A 21,649-nucleotide genomic window follows, 5' to 3' on the forward strand; every position below is an offset into this window, starting at 1 on the left:
TGATATAAGCAATCCTGTTTCCTCCAAATCTTCATTAGGGTTTATTACACACAAAATTACCACCATCCTGCCAGGTTCCAAGTTGTAAGCAACAGAAACCTATTCTGGTTAGTTGAGGAGCAAATGCATTTGGTAAAGGATATTAGCTGGCTCAAATAACCCCTGGGGACCAGAGAACTGGGCTGGAGACCTTCTGGTAAAGGGTCATGCCCAGAGCACCCCAGAATAGGCCCACTGGGGCCAACACTATGATCATTTCTGGCATAGATGCCACAGTATGCACCACCATCTCCTCGGAAGTGGGCCTCCAAGGCCACCTCCATGGCTGCCTGGTCTCCCACCAACACCCATGTCCTCCATACCTCACCTTCCCTTAGCAGTTAACCAGGTGAGCTACTTCTCTAAGATGTCCAGAGCCAGCTGCTGAGATAACCTTTATGGCAGGAAATAGGCCACCTTGTCTAGGGACCTGCTACTGCTGTCTCTGAAACCTGCATGTAGCTGCCACCACCTTTGCCAGTGTCACTAACTCCAGTTCAGGGTCTCTGGTGAGTTCATCTCTCTGTTTCCCTGGGAGACTTGCCTGAGCCCTGGAGGCAAGAGAGGCTGGCACAGCAAACCAGCTCCACAGAGCCTCCCAGGTGTTGGAGGATTCAAATCTAGGAAGGCTGGATTAAAGTGCATGATAAATATTCACTCTGTGACTCCATGTGGAAATCAAGAAAGAAGCTGTTTTCTTTTTTCTTTTGGAACTGGAAAGAACAGACATTAGAGACCTTACAGTATGTGAAAAGGAGAAGGAGTAAATCCTGACACACCCCACCACTCCAGTTTTCTTAGCAAAAATCTTGGTCAGGATGTGGACATTCACAGATTGTAGAATTGGGTGTTTAGCATACTCTGACCTACATTGGATGGAATAGATGGGTCCAGGGGTTGTAATCTGATCAACCCCTTCCAATAAGAAAATGCCTTAAAACTTCCCTTGAATATAAGAAAACTACCTATATAGAAGAAATTGTCCCAGCCATAGGCAAATAGGCAGTATATTCTGTTGCCTCTTATCAGTGTCTGGCCCTAACTGGCTGTGTGTCTGCAGGCAAGCCATTTAGCCTCCCTGGCCTTCTGTTCAGTGGAGCGTTCTAGGGGATTTCTATCTGTTATTTTGTACTCAGTGTTCACAGTTTAGTTCATTCACTTCAGGGAAACTTTTTCCTCTACTTTTTTGAGATATAATTTATATGAAGTGCACAATGTAGTATACAGCTTGACTTTTAGGCACACATAACACATACACACACACAAACACACACAGACACCCCTCATGTAACCACAACCCTGATCAAGATATGAAACACGGCCGGGCACGGTGGCTCACGCCTGTAATCCCAGCACTTTGGGAGGCCGAGGAGAGGGTGGATCACAAGGTCAAGAGATCGAGACCATCCTGGTCAACATGGTGAAACCCCGTCTGGGCATGGTGGCACGTGCCTGTAATCCCAGCTACTCAGGAGGCTGAGGCAGGAGAATAGCCTGAACCCAGGAGGCAGAGGTTGCGGTGAGCTGAGATCGCGCCATTGCACTCCAGCCTGGGTAACGAGAGAAACTCCGTCTCAAAAAAAAAAAAAAAAAAAAAGATATGAAACATTTCCTACATCCAGAATGTGCCTTTGTGTTTCTTCCAGCCAATACCCCACACTCCAGGTTTAACCACTGTTCTGACTTCTATCACCATGGCTTAGTTTTGTCTGTTCTTGAACTTCATATAAAATAGAACCATACAGTGTACTTTTGAACATCTGATTTCTTTCGTATAACATGATACTGTGAGATCCATCCATGCCATTTTAGGTAGATTTTAAAAACTGGAATTGAAAATTCTGGAACAGAAAATTATTCCCGGCTTTTAAAAATAGACACACCATGTACAGGAGAGGACGGGGAGATTTTCTAGGTCAGTAGAGGGTGCAGCGGTGTCTCCTCCGAGACGAGAGATCTTGATTCAAGCTGCAGAATGTGATTCTGTGGCTGATCCAAAGATTTTATGAACAGTGAGTAAGGGAAGGAGGAAGGGGAGAGGGAAAAGAGTGGGAAGAAGAGGGTGGGCGAGGAAGAAGGCAGGGGTGCTGGAAAGCTGCGGGAGCTCACGCTTCCTTTTCTGGCATCTACCGTTCTCTCAGATGAAGTACAGTTGTGTAAACAGATCTGTGCCTGGAATGTAAGGAAGGAGGGAGGGGAGCCAAGTAAGTCAGGACTGCTGGAAAACAGGAAGAACTTGCGTGAAATAGACTAGCTCGTGCCTTCAGGATGGGACTCCTGGAGAAGCCATCAGGCCTGAGAATCAGGCACAGCACAGTGGAAGCAGTGCCTGGCACTGTGCTGTCCGGGCCTAGGGTGTCACTGTCCCTGTCCTGGCCTCCGTGCTAAATAGTTGAGTATTAACCAGCTGGTGGAGCAACTAGCCAAGCAGAGGCCCCCATAGCTTAGAGGCTTGTCCTTACTCAGCAAAGTCAGTGTGGGTTGGCGGGGGCCGTCCCTTCTGATCCCCACTGGTCTTCCCCTCCCACTGCACCCCCAGCCAGCTGCTCTCAGCATCAGGGCATTGAAAACTTGTATCACACTGCAGGGAGCGTTGTATTCATTAAATAGTTCATGAGAGATGGAGGGTAGACTTTTACCTTTGAATCTTTGTTCACAAACAAATGGTGCTGTACCTGTAAGGCTGGTTGCGTGCCGAGACCTCGGACACACCCCTTTCCCTCGCGGGGAGCTCAGACACACCCGCTTCCCTCTCCAGGGGCTCAGACGCTCCCTCCGCCTCACGGAGAGCTCGGACACACCCCCTTCCTTCTCAGGAGCTCAGACACTCCCCACTCCCTCGCGGAGGGCTCGGACACACCTCCTTCCCTTGCCGGGAGCTCAGACACGCAGCTTCTCCCCCCACCACTGGGAGCCCGGGAAAAAAGCCCCACCAGGACCTACCTGATAGCATTTTGTCCCATCCAGGGCCCACTCCCTGCCTACTATTTTGTCCTATCTGGGCCCCACTCCCTGCCTCCCATTTTGTCCTATCTGGGCCCCAGTCCCTGCCATTTTATTCCATCCGGGCCCCACTCCCTGCCATTTTGCCCCACTCACCTTGGGCACAGCCAATCAAACGACTCCACTCCCTATAAAACCCCATGTCTTAGAGGAGTCCGCGTGACTTCTCCGGCCCCTCCTGTCGGACCGCAAAGCCTCGTCAGGGAGCCTGAATAAATTCCTTTGCGTCAGATCTTCTTGTACTGGCCTCAGTTTCTTCTCTTTAAACTCGGTGAGAACAGACCTTACTGTACCCAGTGGAAATTCCACACCATCTCCCAACGCATCCCATCAGCAACAGGTTTTTGCCTCTTTATTTGAATTTCTCTCAACTGTGATTATCATTTTTTTGAGATAGAGTCTCACTCTGTCACCCAGGCTACAGTGCAATGGCATGATCTCGGCTCACTGTAGCCTCTCCCTCCCGGGCGCAAACGATACTCCTGCCTGAGCCTCCTAGGTAGCTGGAATGACAGGTATGTGCCAGCATGCCCCGCTAATTTTTGTATTTTTTGTAGAGACAGGGTTTCATCACGTCCAGGGTGGTCTGAAACTCCTGGGCTCAAACAATCCACTTGCCTCAGCCTCCCAAAGTGCTAGGATTACAGGCATGAGCCCCTGTGCTCAGCCTACTTATTTTAATGAAGTATTAAAAAATTATTTTTTGCTCTGACCAGAGCTGATCTTGTGTTCTCCGTTCACTTTATTATTTCCTTGCAGGCCATAGGCAAGCAGACACTCTGTTTACATACTAATAAAGTCCACAGGTTCAGGTACACTGAGGAATCGGTTGCTGCTGTTTCCATGAAGAATTTTGGCCTTGAAAAAATACCTTAAAAACTAATTTAGACTTTTATTTTAAATCGAGGGATATATGTACAGGTGGTTACATGGATGTACATGTGATCCCATCATCCAGGTACTGAGCATAGTACCCAATAGTTTTTCAGCCCTTGCTCCCTCACTTCCTGCCCCAGTTTCTATTGTTGCCGTCTTTATACCTATGACTACCCAAGGTTTAGCTCCCACTTAGAATTAAGAACGTGTGGTGTTTGACTTTCTGTTCCTGCGTTAATTCACTTAGGATAATGGCCTCCAGCTGCATCCATGTTGTTGCAAAGAACACGTAAAATCTTACCTTTAAAAAAACAATGTTGGCCAGGCATGCTGGTTCACTTCTGTAATCCCAGCACTTTGGGAGGCAGAGGCAGGTGGATCACCTGAGGTTAGGAGTTCGAGACTAGCCTGGCCAACATGGTGAAACCCCACCTCTACTAAAAATACAAAAAATTAGCCAGGCATTGTGGCGGACACCTGTAATCCCAGCTACTCGGGAGTCTGAGGCAAGAGAATTGCTTGAGCCCGGGAGGCAGAGGTTGCAGTGAGCTGAGATTACGTGCCACTGCACTCCAGCCTGGACGACAAGAGTGAAACTCCATCTCAAAAATAAATAAATAAATAAATAAATAAATAAATAAATAAATAACAACAACGTCAAATCCAGGACCAGTGTAAAATTATTTCCAAATTGGCCATGCTCCAATGTGGAGTTTTAAAAGTGGAATGAACAACAATGGGACACAAATATACACATATTAGAATGGCAAAAATCCAAAAAGCTGACAGTAGCAATTTCTGGTGAGGATGTGAGGCAACAGGAAGTCTCAGTCACTGCTGGTGGGAGAGCAAAATGGTACAGCCACTTTAGAAGACAGTCTGACAGTTTCTACAAAGCTAAGCATACTCTCACTATATAATGCAGCAATTGCACTCGAAGGTATTTACCCAACTGATGTGAAAACTTAGGTATACACAACAACTTGCACTCAAATGTTTATAGCAGCTTTATCGATAATTACCAAACCATGGAAGCAACTGAGAGGTCCTTTAATAGATGGATGAATAAACAATCTATGGTATATCCATACAATGGAATATTATTTAACAATTAAAAAGGAGTGGACCCTCAGTCCAAGCAACAACATGGATGAATCTTGAATGCATATTGCTAAGTGAAAGGAGGCAGCATGAAAAGACTGCATACTGTATGGTGTCATTTTATGATATTCTGGTGAACAAAGAATTATAAAGATAGAAAGCAGATTCATGTTCATCAGGGAATTGGGGAAGAAGAGAGGAGGAATAGGGAAAGCACACAGAATTGTTGTAGGGCCATGAAATTATTTTATAAGACACTGTAGTGGTGGAGACATGACACTATGGATTTGCCAGTTAGGAGACTGGTAATCCCAGGATGGAATCCAGCCTGTGGCAAAAGAATCTAACTGCATTACAAACACATGGCATAACCTCATTGAGGGAAGCAGGAGGAAAGGTGCCAACTTAAGTTACTTTGGAAATGAGTGGAGTCTGCAGGACTAAAGATAAAAGAAACCATACAGAAGTACTGTACTCCAGCTGATAAAGTTGTTTCTGATGTGCTGCAAGTTAACAATGTCGATACTTCTCTACATGTATATGTGGATTAAGATTATTAGTAAAAGATGATGGATGGTGGGAGGCAGGTTTCTCTCCATTGGAGTAAGTGGTTACAGAAAGCTGAGGGAATGCCTATAATGAACCATGTGGTGCTCTGTGAGAGGCAGTATGAGACATTAGTCTAGACTCATGTTTAGCTTAACATCGATGCAGATGAATAATTGTGGAAATAATTCTGGATATGTGTACACACACAGGTAGACGCACTCTCACATATTTCAGAACTCTGTCTGCTGAGAGGGCCTAGAATCAGTGAACCCTGGTAGCAACAAGCACACTCAGCACCCTGATTTTGGTTTCTAATGCCATTAAAGGAACAGAGCTCCTTGGAGAAATGGCTGAGTTTAAGGCTGAGGTGGGAAATACACCTGGAGAAGACCCTGGAACTTCTTATAATGCCAGAAGATAAGAAGGAACTCAGAAAACAAAAGCATGTGACCGGGTGCAGTGGCTCGGGCCTGTAATCCCAGCACTTTGAGAGGCCAAGGCAGGCAGATCACTTAAGGTCAAGAGTTCAAGACCAGCCTGACCAACCTTATGAAACCCCATCTCTACTAAATACAAAACAATTAGCCAGGTGTGGTGGCAGGTGCCTTAATCACAGCTACATGGGAGGCTGAGGTGGGAGAATCTCTTGAGCCTGAAAGGTGGAGGTTGCTGAGATGAGCTGAGATCGTGCCATTGCAAAAAGAAAAAAAAAAAAAACCAACAAAACAAAAAAAACACAAAAGCATGGGATTACATCATCAAAAGAACACAGGAGCCGACAGAAAGGGCTCCAAATGGCCAAACCCAGAACAATGTGAGCAACAAAGTAAATAATGTAATTTGGATTATATCCCAAAGTATAAAATAATAACCGTGTGTCTATAGTTAGATAAATCAGTGATTAAATAGCTAAATACACAGGGTAGAATAGACAAATCTTCTTTTCAGAATTTCAAATAATTTATGTAGATACTTGCTTCTCCAAGAGGTGGGACATAACTCCCCACAAGTAAGCGTAGGCTGTGCCGAGTGACTTCCTTCCAATGAGTACTGTGTGGAAAATGTTGGGGTGGGGACGGAGACTGCCTCCGCCAGGTTATGAAGGCCAGCATCAACAGTGATGTGATGGGGCAGGAATGACATGTTACTTCTGAGATCTTCCTCCCAAAATCCTAACCCCAGTCTACCTGTAAGAAACATGTCAGACAAAAGTAAATTGAAGGACCTTCTGCAAAATACCTGACCAGCACTCTTTAAAACTGGAGAGGTCACCAAATACAAGCAAAGCCTAAGAAACTGTCAGAGCCAAGAGGAGCTGAAGGAGACACAGCGACTTAATATAATATATCTTGGATGGGATCCTGGGACAGAAGACAGACATTACATAAAAATGAAGGGGGCTGGGTGCGGTGGCACACGCCTATAATCCCAGCACTTTGGGAGGCTGAAGTGGGCAGATCACTTGAGGTCAGGTGGCCAACATGGTGAAACTCTGTCTCTACTAAAAATACAAAAGTTAGCTGGGCGTGCTGTTAGGCACCTGTAATCCCAGCTATTTGGGAGGCTGAGGCAGGAGAACTGCTTGAACGCAGGAGGTGGAGGTTGCTGTGAGCTAAGATCATACCATTGCACTTCAGCCTGGGCAACAGAGCAAGACTGTCGAAAAAAATATATAAGAAGGGAATCTGAGTAAAGCCTGGACTTAATTAATAATAACTACACATCAGTGTTAGTTCATTAATTGTGATAAATGTGCCATAGGAATGTAAGATATTAACAACAGGAGAAACCAAGTGTGGGGCTATAAAAACTTTGTGTTTCCTTTGCAACTTCCTGTACATCTAAAATGATTCTAAAATATAAAGTTTATTCAAAGTGGAATGGATAAATACAGCTAACATTTATACCAAGGTAAAGAAAAATTTTGTTCACCAGAAATTCTCTGAATTGTATCAAAAATCTAACAATGAATTTAGAAGATGTGCTTTGATGAGTGCTTCTGGAATCCACGCTGAGCCTCCATGCTCCCTACTACAAAAGGCAAATCCTTAGACAGGAGATAAGAAGAGGGATGTGTTTTGTACAAGGATAAGTTTTGCTAGCAAGAGGAATGCAAATAAGAAGTGGGAGAGGGAAGGCCCAGGAAGTCAAGGGGAGAGTGGTAAGAAAATTGTGATGAGATGTAAGAAAGCTTTCTTCAGCAAAGCCTCCTTAATCAATCACATTCTTGGTGGGTGTGCATTTTTAAAATTTTAGTAGAAAACTGACGAAGAGGCTGAGTTTTGCATTGGGGTAAAGAAAGAGGAATCTAAGAAGTCAAAGCTTTTAAGCCATTTTATTTAATAAAGACCTACAAGGTTCGAAGTTCTTTGGGAATTAACAGGAATCCTCAGTAGGGCAACTCAATCCCAATCCTGGGATGGAGGATTTCAAGGCAATGGGACCTACCTGTCAAAGGGCGGAGAGGACCTCCAGATGACGTCTGGATAGATGATTTCAACTGTTGGCTCGAGCTGAAAATGATCTTAATAATGAAAAGTTGAATGCTGTCTTACAACACTGGAGGGTTATTCACTAAATCAACAGTATCATGCAGAATCACCGTTACTGCTTCTCTCCTTCTTCCCCTGTCCCCTGAAACCAGGGTCAGGCACTGGCAAAGTTGTCAAGCAGACTAGGGCCACTTCTAGTTTTCTTTCCCCAGCCCACCTATTTTCAACGTCCTTCTCCCTTCACTTCCCCCTCAAGCTCCAGCTCTACAAGGTTTCTTACATCTTTAAGTCATGAAAACCATAATATCAATAGCTAAGTTCCAATGGCATTTGCCCTAAAAAGCAAAACCAGGGGAAAGAAGCAAATCAAGTAATTTCTAAGGCTTTTAGGCTCTGTGGTTTTAACTTGGGCTGGGAAAGGTATTCCGAGTAGGCTGTTGATACTAAAATCATGCATGATGTTCTCACTCATAAGTGGGAGTTGAACAATGAGAACACATGGACATCACCACCGGGGCCTGTCAGGGAGTGGAGCTCTAGGGGAGGGATAGCATTAGGAGAAATACCTAACGTAGATGACGGGTTGATGGGTACAGTAAACCACCAAGGCATATGTATACCTATGTAACAAACCTGCACGTTCTGCACATGTACCCGAGAACTTAAAGTATAAAAAAAAAAAATCATGTATGAATGCGATGTCCCTCTAAGTGTGGCTTCTGGACCAAAAGCATCAGCATCACCCCGAAACGTGTTATAAATGCCAAGTCTCAGGCCCTACCCCAGACCAACTACATGAGTGACTCGGGGTGGGCCTCGGAATCTGTATCTGAAACTTTCCAGGTGATTCTGATGCTGGCCTAAGTTTAAGAAACACTGATTTAGTGAGTCCCAATTCTTCCCGACAAGGCCGAAGAGTGGGGTGGGGGTTGTGCACCGTGAGTGGTTCTGAAAGCTGATTGCAGCTAAGAATCACCTGGGAACTTTAAAAAAAAAAGCCTTTCCTTGCCTGGGCCCCATCCCCAGATGCTCTGATTCATGCACTACTTTTCAAAAGCGCCCACCACCAGTTGTTAGACTCTGCAGCCAGCACTGAGAACCTCTGCTCCAGAATCCAATCCCAAGCCTTATCTTTTCCTCTAGGGACCCTTGCTCAAACTTGAGCTACGAAGGGCCAGCATCAGAATCCCCTGAGGCCTTTTTAAACCACCTCTGAATCTCTGATCCAGGAGACTGGGTGGAGTCCAAAATTCTGCATTTCTAACAAGTTCCCAGGGAATGCCGAGGTTGTCAGTCCAGTGACTCCACTTTGGGAAGCATTGGTGTAAGGTTCAGACCTGAGAGTCTGGCTGTCAGCCCCACTGCTGTCTAGCCTGCCCCAACATATACACAGAGGGACTTTGAATGAGCATCAGTTGGATTTGCTTGGAAATATGAAAAAGCTGGAAGGGCCTCCGTGCACTTCCTTATGAACACAGGAGCCTGTCCCCTTCCAATCTCCACATTGGCTCCTCCCATCACTTCTCCCGTGTTGCAGTGCATGCATGGCAGGGTTGGCTAAATAATGGTCCCCAGAGGTGCATGTTCTAGTCCCTGGATCCTGTGAATGTGCCATTATATGGCAAAAGAGACTGCAGACGTGATTCAGGATCTTGAGATGGGGAGAGGATCTTGGATTATTTGGGGCCCCCTAAGTGCAATTACAAGGGTCCTTATAAGAGGGAGGCAGAGGGACATTTGACATAGAAGGTGACCATATCACCACTGACGCAGGATGCTCCACTGCTGGGTTAGAGGAGGGAGGCTGAGCCATGGGCTTCTTTGTCTAGAAGCTGGAAAAGACACAGAGCAGGCTCTCCCAGTCTCCTGAGGGAGCACAGCTGGGCCCACTCCTTGATTTCAGCTCAGGAAACTTATTCAGACTCCTGACCTTCAGAACTGTGTAAAGAGATGTTTTATGCTACTAAGTTTGTGGTAATTTGTTAGCAGACACAGGAAGCTCTCTCTCTTTCTCTCTCTCTCTCTCACACACACACACACACCCCTATCCATATACCCACACACACGCATACTCTCTCACGCACACAGCAAAAGAAGCCAGAGGCCATGGGAGAAATCAGAAATCATATGAGTTTGTCCAACATGTTTTCCTATATCTCACTTTCTCTCTACAATCCTGTTAAATAAGCAAGGAAGTAGTAGTAGTAGTAGACCCATTTTACAGATGAGGAAGCAGTTTTGGCCACTGTCCATTGCTAGCGGGTAGGCAATTTGGGACTCAAACCCAGAATCTGAGGTCCTGTCTCCTGTTTTCTCAAGCTCCGCCCCTCTGCTGTCTTAGCATATCCCAGAATCCATTTCCTTTGCTGAGAATAACAATTCACTCTCTGCTGCACACCTGTGAGGAATTACTCCAGTGCCTCCCTCGCTAACCTGTTGTTCATCACTCCATCAGTTGGCAGGAATTAAATCACTGCTACTCAGAAATTGCCAGGGCATCTGCTTACCATCACTGTCCGCAGGGAGACAGGCTCTCTGACATTGCAGCCACCTCTGTCTTTAGCCAGGGCCCTGGATTACCTTTGAAGACATTTAGAAAAGGAGTTGGAACAGAAGCATAATGCTAGATGAAACCGCCTTTCAGAAGACTTCGCCATTCAAGCCTGTTGAACCTAAGGGTTTCAAACACGTCTCCCCCACTCGCCAGTCATTGCTTGTCCTGATTCAGAGAGACTTGAGTCTATCCAAGGAGTTGGATAGAGAGCAACTTGTCGTGGGTCAGACATGGTCTTTTTTGCAGGCCAGGCACTGGGAGAGAAGCCCACAAGCAAACTGATCTCAAAGGTAAAGTAGTAACGTGGGTTTCCTAGGGGGATATGTGTCTCCAACACTGACAGAGTTGCCCACATTCTGCAAAGCAGAGGACAAAATCCATTTGCCACAACTGACTGTTAGAGGTGTTGGTTGAGTCACCTGGACTCACCCACCTTGCAGATGGAGGCTTTTAACCTGATTATGGGAACTTGGCCTGTTAAGAGTCTAACCAGATCTGGCCGGGCGTGGTGGTTCACGCCTGTAATCCTAGCACTTTGGGAGGCCAAGGCGGGTGGATCACAAGGTCAGGAGTTCGAGACAAGCCTGACCAACATGGTGAAACCTCATCTCTACTAAAAATACAAAAATTAGCTGGGCTTGGTGGCACATGCCTGTAATCCCAGCTACTCAGGAGGCTGAGGCAGGAGAATTGGCTGAACCTGGGAGGCGGAGGTTGCAGTGAGCCAGGATCGTGCCACTGCACTCCAGCCTGGGCGACAGAGTGAGACTCCATCTCAAAAAAAAAAAAGAGTCTAACAAGATCTAAGTGATTGGAGAACCATCTTAAGAGCAAGAAAGGCAAAAACAGCTTCTTGGGATGGGAGTGAGGGCAAGACTGCTTCACGGCACATCTTGGAGAATGTTTGCTTGTGGGTGGCCCTGTGCCCAGCTCTGGCTTCTTTCTGAGGAGCAGCAAGGGGAATAGCATTAGGAATTGTCTATTAGAAGGGAAATAGAAAAGTTCTTGCAGTTAAAGTTCATATTTAGGCAGCATTTCTGTTTAAATAATGTGGTACTTTATAGGCTCTATGCTATGCAGTCAACGTTTGAAACAGGTCCTAGAACGTCATGGCTCCTGCACCTGGGGAAGAGAAGTGTGAAAGAGAAGGATGTGTATCTATTCTAGTGCACTTTGGGATTGGATGAACACAGTTGTGCTGTGTGCACCAGCCTTGCTTTAATCATAGAAAACTCTGATCACAGGTCACCCTCACCAGCAGCAGACATAGATGTGAAATCAACATCACATCTGTCACTTCATGTGATCTCACAGCAACTCCATGAGGAAGGCCAATTTCCCTCATTTTGTGAAAGAAGAAACAGTTTTTAAGAAACTTGCCCAAGGCCAGCAGCTAGAAAATGGCAGAGCTGGGATTTGAACCCAAAGCCTTGGCCAGAGCTCCCATCTACTCTAACATACACATCCGTAACAAGCACAGGCTTCCCTCTCGCTCTCTTCTGATCTTTACTATCTCCATCTGAGAGTCAGGGAAGGAATCTACACTCTCTGCCCTCAGCCCCACCACTCACATTCCACTTTATTTTCATCAGAAGCCATTTGACCCTTAGAAAAAGTGAAAGAGATGAAGCAATGAAAAGTTGCAGAACTCACCCAACGCCATCCAACTACACAGACTCCAGTGGTTTGGCTCCAAGGCCCAGATTCAACTGTTATGCTAAATTAGGGATACAAATAGATCTACTATTTGGGTTATTTTTAACTTTTAATGAGGAAAATGTATTCCAGGTTTAACGCCTGCCACATAATAGGCTGTCAATAAACACTATCTATTATTATTGCTACCATTAAACATCAATGAACAGAAGATTGCCATGCTGACCACTATTGGGTTTTTCCTCTTTTCTATTTCTTTTATAACATGTCACTTTTTATTGCTTTCTCTGTGTTCATACATTTTAAGATTTTACTGTATTTTACACACAATTCAAAGGCCTCATAGAGGAGACATGTCTTGAGTTGTCTGCCGCAGGCCATGTTTGTACCTGGTAACCCAGTGTACTAGGACTAGGGGTTGACCCATGACTCAGTCACAAAGCAGGTTGAGCTAATCAGATTCTCTTTCTCAGGAGTTTGGAATCGAGAGTATGAGATACTGAGAGAAGATGGTTGCTTGACCTGAGGTCTTCTAGAACTGGGTAAATCAAAGCCATCTTTACACCAGAGCTACAGTGGAGCAGAGAACCCACCACTTTGCCAGGAGAGATGTAGAAGAATGAAGCAGATGTGGGCAGAGAAGAGAAGCCATGTGATTTCATTCAAGGTGAGGGAGTAGCTTCAATCTCAGAGTTCAGTTCCAGCCTACGGATGGCCTAGTTTTCATGTCCCTGTATTCTGAGAGCTTGCCTCGAGTAAACTTCGCCTAACTTCTATTTCGCTTGTGCTAGTTTGAGTTTGAGTGCATCCTTGCAATAAACTTGAGATTAGCTCTGCCTCTCCTGCAGAGTAAACTCCTGGAGCCCCATGAGGGCTCTTTGACAGGATCTTGGCACTTTAAGTTGGGAGGATATCTAGTGCAGTGGTCCTCACAGAAAGATCTACAGCCCCCCACAGAGATGCACAGACACTTGGAGAGCTGCAAAAACTGAGCTTATCTTATACTAATACTAAGCACGATGGTACCAAATCGTGAGTGGATAAAAGATCTATTCAAAGTGTGAGGGGGGTTTATGGATTTAATATGACATGTGAAAATCTATTGATACAATTTGAAATTTCTCATTCCAATTAACATTTAAGAAATTATCACTTTTAAGCTTTGGCGTAGTATTAGAAAATATCCACAATTATCTGGAAAGGAGTATCTAAAATACTTCTCCCAATACCAACTACATAGCTAGCGAGGATGGATCTTTTTCATGCACATCAGCTAAAACAACAGGTGGAATGCGGAAAAAGATGTGAGAATCCACTTGGCTTCTGTTGAACCAGATGTTCAAGATACTTTATTGCTTTAAATGAATTCACAAAAACTTTAATAATATCTCTGTTTTGGGCTGGGCATGGTGGCTCATGCCTATAATCCCAGCACTTTGGGAGGCCAAGGTGGGTGGGTCACATAAAGCCAGGAGTTCAAGACCAGTCTGGCCAAGATGGTGAAACCCTGTCTCTACTAAAAATACAAAAACTAGCTGGATGAGGTGGCACATGGCTATAATCCCAGCTACTCAGGAGGCTGAGGTATGATAATCACTTGAACCCAAGAGGCAGAGGTTCTAATGAGCCAAGATCACACTATTGCACTCCAGCCTGAGTGACAAAGAGCAAGACTCTTTCTCAAAAAAAAAAACAAAAAAAACCTCAGTTTTAATTTTGAATATGGTAAGTTTAGATAGATAAAAGGTTCTTTGGGTTTCTCGAAAATTAAGACACTAAAGAGGTCAGCAAACCAAAAATTTTAATAATGACTGATCGGTTCAGGAGAACCTTCTGCAGCATTCCAGAGAGTGGTCACCTAGTCTCAGTGCAATCTTTTTCTGGAATAGGAAGTTCATTATTTTTCCAGTGATTCCATTTTATACATTGACATGAAGTCTGCGTCCTTGTGACCGTCTCCTAGTAGTCCCACTTCTAGCCACAGAAATTGGGCATAGTGATGTCTTCCAGGCATCTTCACCTGTTGTAAGGCAGCCATCTGGCCTCCCCTTTTTAGAGAAAGCTGCCCAGCTCCTTTGGCCTCTCTCCTCTAACTTGGTTAGTGAATCCTTCATCATCCACTTGCCCATATTTGTACTAATTCCAGGTTTTCAGGTCCAAGCGCCTTTCTTTTTTATTTCTTCCAAGGTTAAGGGTATTTTTTAGATAGCGATGTTTTTATAAACCTGGCCTGAGAAGGGTTGAGAGCCTCCGCAGTAAATGTTAACCAGATTTAGCCATGCAGTTCTGGGTTTTGTTACTTCTTGGTATACCTCCATGCGCTTCTGTGAGCACCCTCCCGTTTCCTGCAATAATACACTTGTGACCTCCTGCTTTCCCCTCCCTTGCCTCTCCTGGGAAGGGGAAGACTTCTCCAGACCCACATGAGGCAGGCCTGTACTTGCCAATGAAGCCCATGACAGGTGAGTGAGGCCCCCCGCCAGGGTTTCAGGATTAGCAGCCCACTGGTTGCCCCCACCCCTCTTCTACAACTTTGCATTTCTCTGTAACGAGGATATTTTGATCTCCGTATGTCTGTTTCCTATGTCCATCTCCCGTGCCATCTCGTACCCAGACAAGGAAAGGGATGTTACTTATTGGTTTCTCTGAAATTCTGATTTTCTTTCTTAAATTATTTCTTAAATAATTTCCTTAAATTATAGGCTTAAAATACTAATCTGAATCTTGGAATTAGCAAACTTTGAATGATCATAAACTCACAAAGACATACTCTGGCATCAGCCTTGACCACTGATAGACTCCTTGGGACAGATGTTAGGGAGTTAGTTCTCGTGGAAATGAGAGCACTTTAAAAAGAAAATGCATTTGGTAAGATGAGAAGCAAGCTGTCCTGAGAGTCGGGGAGAGGGAGCTGGGGGCGGAGGACGAGAGCTCTCCCTGCTCGCTGAGAACAAGGCCTGTGACACATGTCCACATAGAGACAGCCATCTGGAGGCAGCTGAATATAAGCTCTCTATTACTTGACATTCAGTCCTGCCTTCTTTACGCTGAGAGACTGCCTTTTTACCTTCTAAAACTTCCATCCCCGATATGCTGCAAGGGTGATTTTATGATTCTTTTTTGTTGTCATTTTTTTTTTAACTTTTATGATTCCTGAGATTATAGCAGCCACTTGAATCTCCTATGCTGAGGCCGAGCCATCTAAGCTTGATCCAAGATACTGACCTGGAAACAGCCCGGACCTTGGATACAGAGACAGAGGGCAGATTCATGAATATCGGGCACTTTAAAAAGCATGAATATGTAAAATCACAGGTTGTCTCGCAAGACTGAAAAGGAAGAGTGAGAAGAGAGGGCAGTCAGGACAAACCCTATTGTACAAAAATCAAGTGAGGCGGAAACAAGGAGATGAAAGTCGATTGTGGCAACAATAACCGCAAATAAATAGGAAGGGAGAATATAAAGGGAATCCAGCCCATACCAGGAAATCTCTTATTCCCATTTATCATCTGAGGAGATTCCAGGGGCACTCAGTTAATGACGTTTTGCAATTTGTGCTCTATCTTGATTTAAACTGATTTTCTAGAAACCCTTGGTAGACTAGCATATCATTTGCTGTCAAATGAGTCTTCCAGAACAAACGCAGCTCCAGCCAGCGTTCTGTACAATCTACTAAAGATAGTTGTGTGACTCTTTGAGAGGCACACATGGCCCTCCAGCAGTCACGGGGGCTTTCCATGGAAAAACTGCAAAAATGATTTAGCACGGTGTTAGCAGTAGCTTGACATTTTCCTCACCAGCGATTGCAATGTGACCTTTTGGGAGGCTGTGCTTGCCTGAGGGAGGGAAGTCTCCTGGGAGTTCACATAGATTGCAATAGATTGATTATTGTTGGGGACAGTGATGCTCGCCTCATAATAAACTTATTAATCTCCCCCCATCTCCACTGTACTTCCCTGGTATAATTGCCTTCCAGGCTTCAGGAAGGTATTAAAAAGGTTTATTGTAATTCAGAGTAGGTTCAAAAGTATTTTAAAGTTCAAACGGAACTATTTGAAAGCAAAATTCCTTATGCAGCAGTGGAAAAATGCAGGTTTGGTGTTGGAAGGCCTGGTGGTCATTTATATGCATCCCCTACTGTGGGGCTCTGGGACAAAGGCCCTTCCTGGGTCAAACAGAAATAATCACGCCTGCTTCACATAATGACCATAGAAAGTAAACTAGAGAATATGGTTTTGCATGCCTGGGACAGGCTGGGCACTTAGAAGACCCTCAGTTCTTTTGTCCCCCTCTCTCATGCCTTCTCCCTCCCTCTGGCTCACTGATGATCCAACGAATTATGCAGCCAGAATAAGCTGATCCTTCATTTAATCAAACAAATGTTTGGCATCTCTGCTTTACACAAAGTATCGTAATAACAACAACTAATGTTTATATCCTGCCGTGTACTTTAGGATATGCCTTCAAATACATGATCTGTGACTGAGCATTTTGCCTACACTAAACAAGCTAAAGCTTAGTGCCATCGCACGTCACACCTCCTCTTAGAAACTCAGATATGTGTAATGAAGCCATCCCTAATTTTGCCAGCTCATCTTGTCAATGCGACTTAGCTGGTGTGAATGCCAAACATGCCAATAAAGGAGGAGTGTGGCTTATCTGGGAGTTAGCCCATTTGACAATGCGGTGTCTTCCTGGCACAGTGTTGAATTACGGTTGCTGACTCTGGCCGCAGGACAGCAAGATTGGAATCTGTCTCTGGGGTCCTCCTCACGCTACTCCTTCATGGAGCTCTCCATTTTAGTAATTACGGTGTTCATGCTTTTTCCTCTCAGGAAAACAGAGTGATAGACACTTTTATACTGAAGACTTAGAAACTTAATGATTCATCCTTCCCAGGACTCGAACCAAGCCCTCTTCAACTTCATCCCATTTCTAGGGTTCCATAAATGTCAATGTTTGTCTAGATTCTGTTCTAGACACAAGACTTGCCACCATCTCCCCGGGGAACATCCCCACATCTGGAGTCGGAGATCTCCTCAGATCACCTCTGGCCAACTCTTTGTCCCAGGCTTCAGGCCTACCAGGAGATATCCAACTGCCTGCAGCTCCTCTTGGGTGTCACTAGCCCTGCAAATTCATTGAGTCATCACATCTAGCTCCACTCCTGTCACTTTCTGCTGTATGAATGTGGCACCATCCACCCAGATGCTAAACCAGAAACCTAGACACCATCTCACTCCACCCTCTGTCCCATTTTCTACAGCCAGTCACCAAGTCTTGTCCATTCCACCTCCTGAGTGTCTTTTGAGCTCTGTTCACATCTCTCCATCCCTGCCAACACCCTACTCAAACTTCCATCTTCTCTCCCTGGAATATTACAGTGACTTCCAGTTAATCTCATTGCTTCCTGTCCAGGCAACTCAAAACAAAATTGGAGCGGGGCGTGGTGGCTCACACCTATAATCTCAGCATTTTGGCAGGGTGATGGTGGATCGCTTGAGCTCAGGAGTTCAAGACCAGCCTGAGCGAAATGGTGAAATCCCGTCTCTATAAAAAGTACAAAAATTAGCCAGGCTTAGTGGTGCATGCCTCTAGTCCCAGCTACTGGGGGTGCTGAGGTGAAAGGATTCCTTGAGGAGATCACAGCTGCAGTGAGCCCTGTTTGCACCACTGCACTCCAGTCTTGGGGACAGAATGAGACCCTGTCTCAAATAATAATCATCATCATAGTAATAATGATAATAACCACAGTGATTCCCCTTGCCCCATACCTTTTATCTCTTTACCCCTTTGTACTACATTTTGAGAAGCTTCCTTGGCCTGACTCTCTAGCACATGAATTTACTACTCAGCAGTTTATTTCCAATAAATCGAATTAGTTCTTATTTGAAACCTTCCTTTATTACTCTGAGGATATAAATTGTATTTATTTGAAAGCACTGTTCTATTTGTTCTATTAACTCAGTTTCCCTAGGTGTACGTTTTTTGTTAAGTTTGCTGTCTCTCATTGTGACAGTCCCTTTCAAATTGTTTATGATTCTTGGTTGTGGGCTCAACTTTACCCTTGGAAGTCCCTGCTAGATTGGGCACCCCTCTGTGCCCAGCAGGGAGGGGAGGCAGAGGAATCTGCTGGGGTTTATGCTACACACTGTTTTCAGGGAGAGCAGAAGAAAGCCAGGCCAGGTCATTGGGCTAGAGTGACTTATTCCTTGCAGTCTATTTCAGACACCGGGTACTGCCTCATCTCCCTGACCCAGGCAATGCTGGAGGTGGTAACAAACACTCTTTGCCAAAGCCTAGCTCATGTCAGGGTGTGTGATGTTGGAGTGGACCCATTTGGCAGTTCTGGCTGCGGAACCCCACAGACTCTCCCCGGGCCTCCTCCTGGCTTCTACCGGTCTAGACCACTGGTGTGGCTTCTGCATTCTGTGTTTATATTTTTCTGTGGCAGCCAGTGCTGTCTTAATGCAATATCCTTCACTCCTAATCTTGGAGCCTTTTTGATATCTTAATATCTTTTGAGGAATAGGCGTTTTTATTTCAATGGAATTCAGTATGTCATTATTTTTACTCTTATGGTTAATGCTTTTTGTCTCCCAAGAAATATTTTTCCTGCCCAGAAGTCCTGAAGATTTTCTCCTACTTTTATTTCTAAAAAATTTAAATTTTTTTCTTTTTAATTTAAGCTCTTATCCAATTCGAGATAACTTTTGTGCTGATTGTTTTCCCATCTGAATAACTAGTTTTTGTAAAACCGATGGTTGAAAAATGATTCTTTCCCCTACTAAATTATCTTGGCATCTTTGTTGAAATCTACATCTATGTATTGGTTTATTTCCAGACACTCATTCTGTTCCATTGATCAACATGTCTATTCTTACAGCAGTACCACACCATCTTGCTTATAGAGATTTGTAATGCATCCTGAACTCAGCTAGGAGTTCCAACTTCCTTCTTTGTTGCCCAGCTAGAGTGCAGTGGCACTATCTCGGCTCACTGCAACCTTCAGCTCCCAGGTTCAAGTGATTCTCGGGCCTCACCCTCCTAAGTAGCTGGGACTACAGGCACATGCCATCACAGCCAGCTAATTTTTGTATTTTTAGTGGAGAGATGGGGTTTTACCATGTTGGCCAGGCAGGTCTCAAACTCCTGACTTCAGGTGATCCACCCACCTCGGCCTCCCAAAGTGCTGGAATTACAGACACGAGCCACCACACCCAGACCATCTTCTTCTTTTTTGAATTTTATTGGTTATTCTGGATTAGTTGCATTATGTTATCAAGTTTAGAATTATGTTGTCAGTCTGTACATAAAACTTACAAACTTGCAGAGTTTTGATTGGGATGGTGCTGACTCTATTCACCACTTCACAAGGAGTATGAGACTCTTTCAACAATACACTTTCATTTCCCCTCTTACTGTTTGCACCATGGTTGTCAAACATTTTATTTCTACATGTAAGCCCTATGATATCGTTATTTTCCTATTAAACTGAACATTTTCCTGTGAGAAAGTTTTCTAAAGAGAAAAAAAGCACATCTACCATTTCTGCTGCTTTCCATTCCTTTTTAATAATCTGAGTTTCCAGCTGCAATCATTTTTTAATAACCCTGAAGAACTTATTTTAATATTGCTTATAGTATTCTTTCCTGCTGGCAAAGAATTATCTCAGTTTTTGTTGGCTGTGTTGTTGAATGTCTGGGTTTTGTTGTCTTCCTTTGAAGAGCATTGAGTTCTGTTTTGGCAAGCAGTTAAGTTACTTGCAGATCTGTTTGACAAAAGAATCCTCAAAACAAAGTCTTGTTTTTAAGGATTGTTACTGTGAGTCTAGAGTGGCCTTTATGCAAGTTTAGTTCTACTAACTGCCCTGACCAATCTGGGTCACTGTTGTATGTTCCTAATATTCAGTGATTTCTCCATTTTGACTGACCAGAGCAGATGTTTCTAAGCCTTGTGCAAAGTTTGGGTGTATCTCAGCTAATATCTCCCTGGTGGCTCTCTGCACAGCCCCATGGAGGCTCACCTTCCATGTGCATTCTCAGTTTTCAGCAACAGAGTCAAGGGGACTCCTATGCAGCATTCTTGAAATCTTTCATTCTGTAGCTTCCTCTTCTGCAGTCCTTGGTTCCGAAAACCCTAACTACTTCATCCTCCCCAAACTCCAAGCTCTGTCTTTTCATGTCAGTGAGACTGCTGCCCTCTTTTTGGGTTCCCTTCCCTGGTCCGCAGTCTGAAAAATGCCTCCAAGCAGCAGATGAGAGGGATGTGGGGCTCCCTCATTTGTTTCCTTTCTGTCAGGGGAGCAGTCCCACACTGATCATTGTCCAGTGTCTGGAAACAGTTGTCTTCCATGTTATGTCCAGTTTTCTAGTTCTTTATGACAGAAGAGCTTGTCTGGTACCAGTTACTTCGTCATGCCTGGAAGCAGAGGTACCTGTACTGTTACTATCTCACATAAGCGCCATAGCTTGAACAGTATCCGCAGCTCTATGATCTGATTCCTAAAGACAGGGAAATACTTGAGATCCTACCCCCTGCAAAGCACAATGCCATTCTCCATGGAGGCATTAAATATTGTGAATTAGTTGTAATGTATTAACACATAAATGTGCAAAATAATTTGGCTGTTATAATTTTATTAAAATCTTTAAGACATGATGGGATGTGATCATCTCTACGTTATAGTTAGAGCTACTTCCCAACACTATAGTTTTAATTTCCATCACATAAGCTTTTCTCATTAATGTTTTGTCATTGATTTGTATGTGTGTGTGTTTGCTTATAATAGAATTTTGATTGTGTGCCAGTGCAGTACACTTTCTACACAAAATCTGCACAATAATGGGTTGGGTGTGGTGGCTCACACCTGTAATACCAGCGCTTTGGGAGGCAGACGCAGGCAGATGACCTGACATCAGGAGTTTGAGACCAGCCTGGCCAACATGGGGAAAACTTGTCTCTACTAAAAATACAAAAATTAGCCAGGTGTGGTGGTGCACACCTGTAGTCCCAGCTACTTGGGAGGCTGAGGCAGGAAATTTGCTTGAACCTGGGAGGCAGAGGTTGTAGTGGCCTAAGATTGCGCCACTACACTCCAGCCTGGGTGACAGAGTGAGATTCTGTCTCAAAAAAAAAAAGAAGAAGAAATTCACACAATGAGATTCTGGCCGAGGTTGATTACCCGCCCTCACCATACTGGGACCTGTGCCCATGCAGGGGATGTCAGCGTGTTTACCATCCAGTTCTGGTTCTTTTCATAACTGAGAGTTGGATGACCTGCCTCTTGCCACCTCATGCTTATTTCTTATTTACTGATTAAATTTCTGTCCCACATTTTCCTTCCATTGGGCTTCTGCTTTGGTTTTTGGGGGTTTTG

At 44.5% G+C, this 21,649-nt stretch overlaps 1 protein-coding gene across 1 annotated transcript in view; it reads right to left on the reverse strand.

Annotated features, from left to right (window-relative positions):
* The window catches only part of LOC135272928 (leucine-rich repeat-containing protein 4B-like), a 46,599-nt gene that overhangs the window by 10,057 nt on the left and 14,893 nt on the right, over positions 1-21,649 (reverse strand). Inside the window, exon 3 of the mRNA XM_064371649.1 lies at positions 21,465-21,475. Coding sequence (XP_064227719.1) covers positions 21,465-21,475 — 11 coding nt within the window. The remainder of the gene's footprint in view (positions 1-21,464; positions 21,476-21,649) is intronic.

This window comes from Aotus nancymaae, unplaced genomic scaffold (assembly GCF_030222135.1).
Source record: "Aotus nancymaae isolate 86718 unplaced genomic scaffold, 86718_ANA_hifiasm-v0.15.2.pri h1tg000155l, whole genome shotgun sequence".
Lineage (NCBI taxonomy): Eukaryota > Metazoa > Chordata > Mammalia > Primates > Aotidae > Aotus > Aotus nancymaae.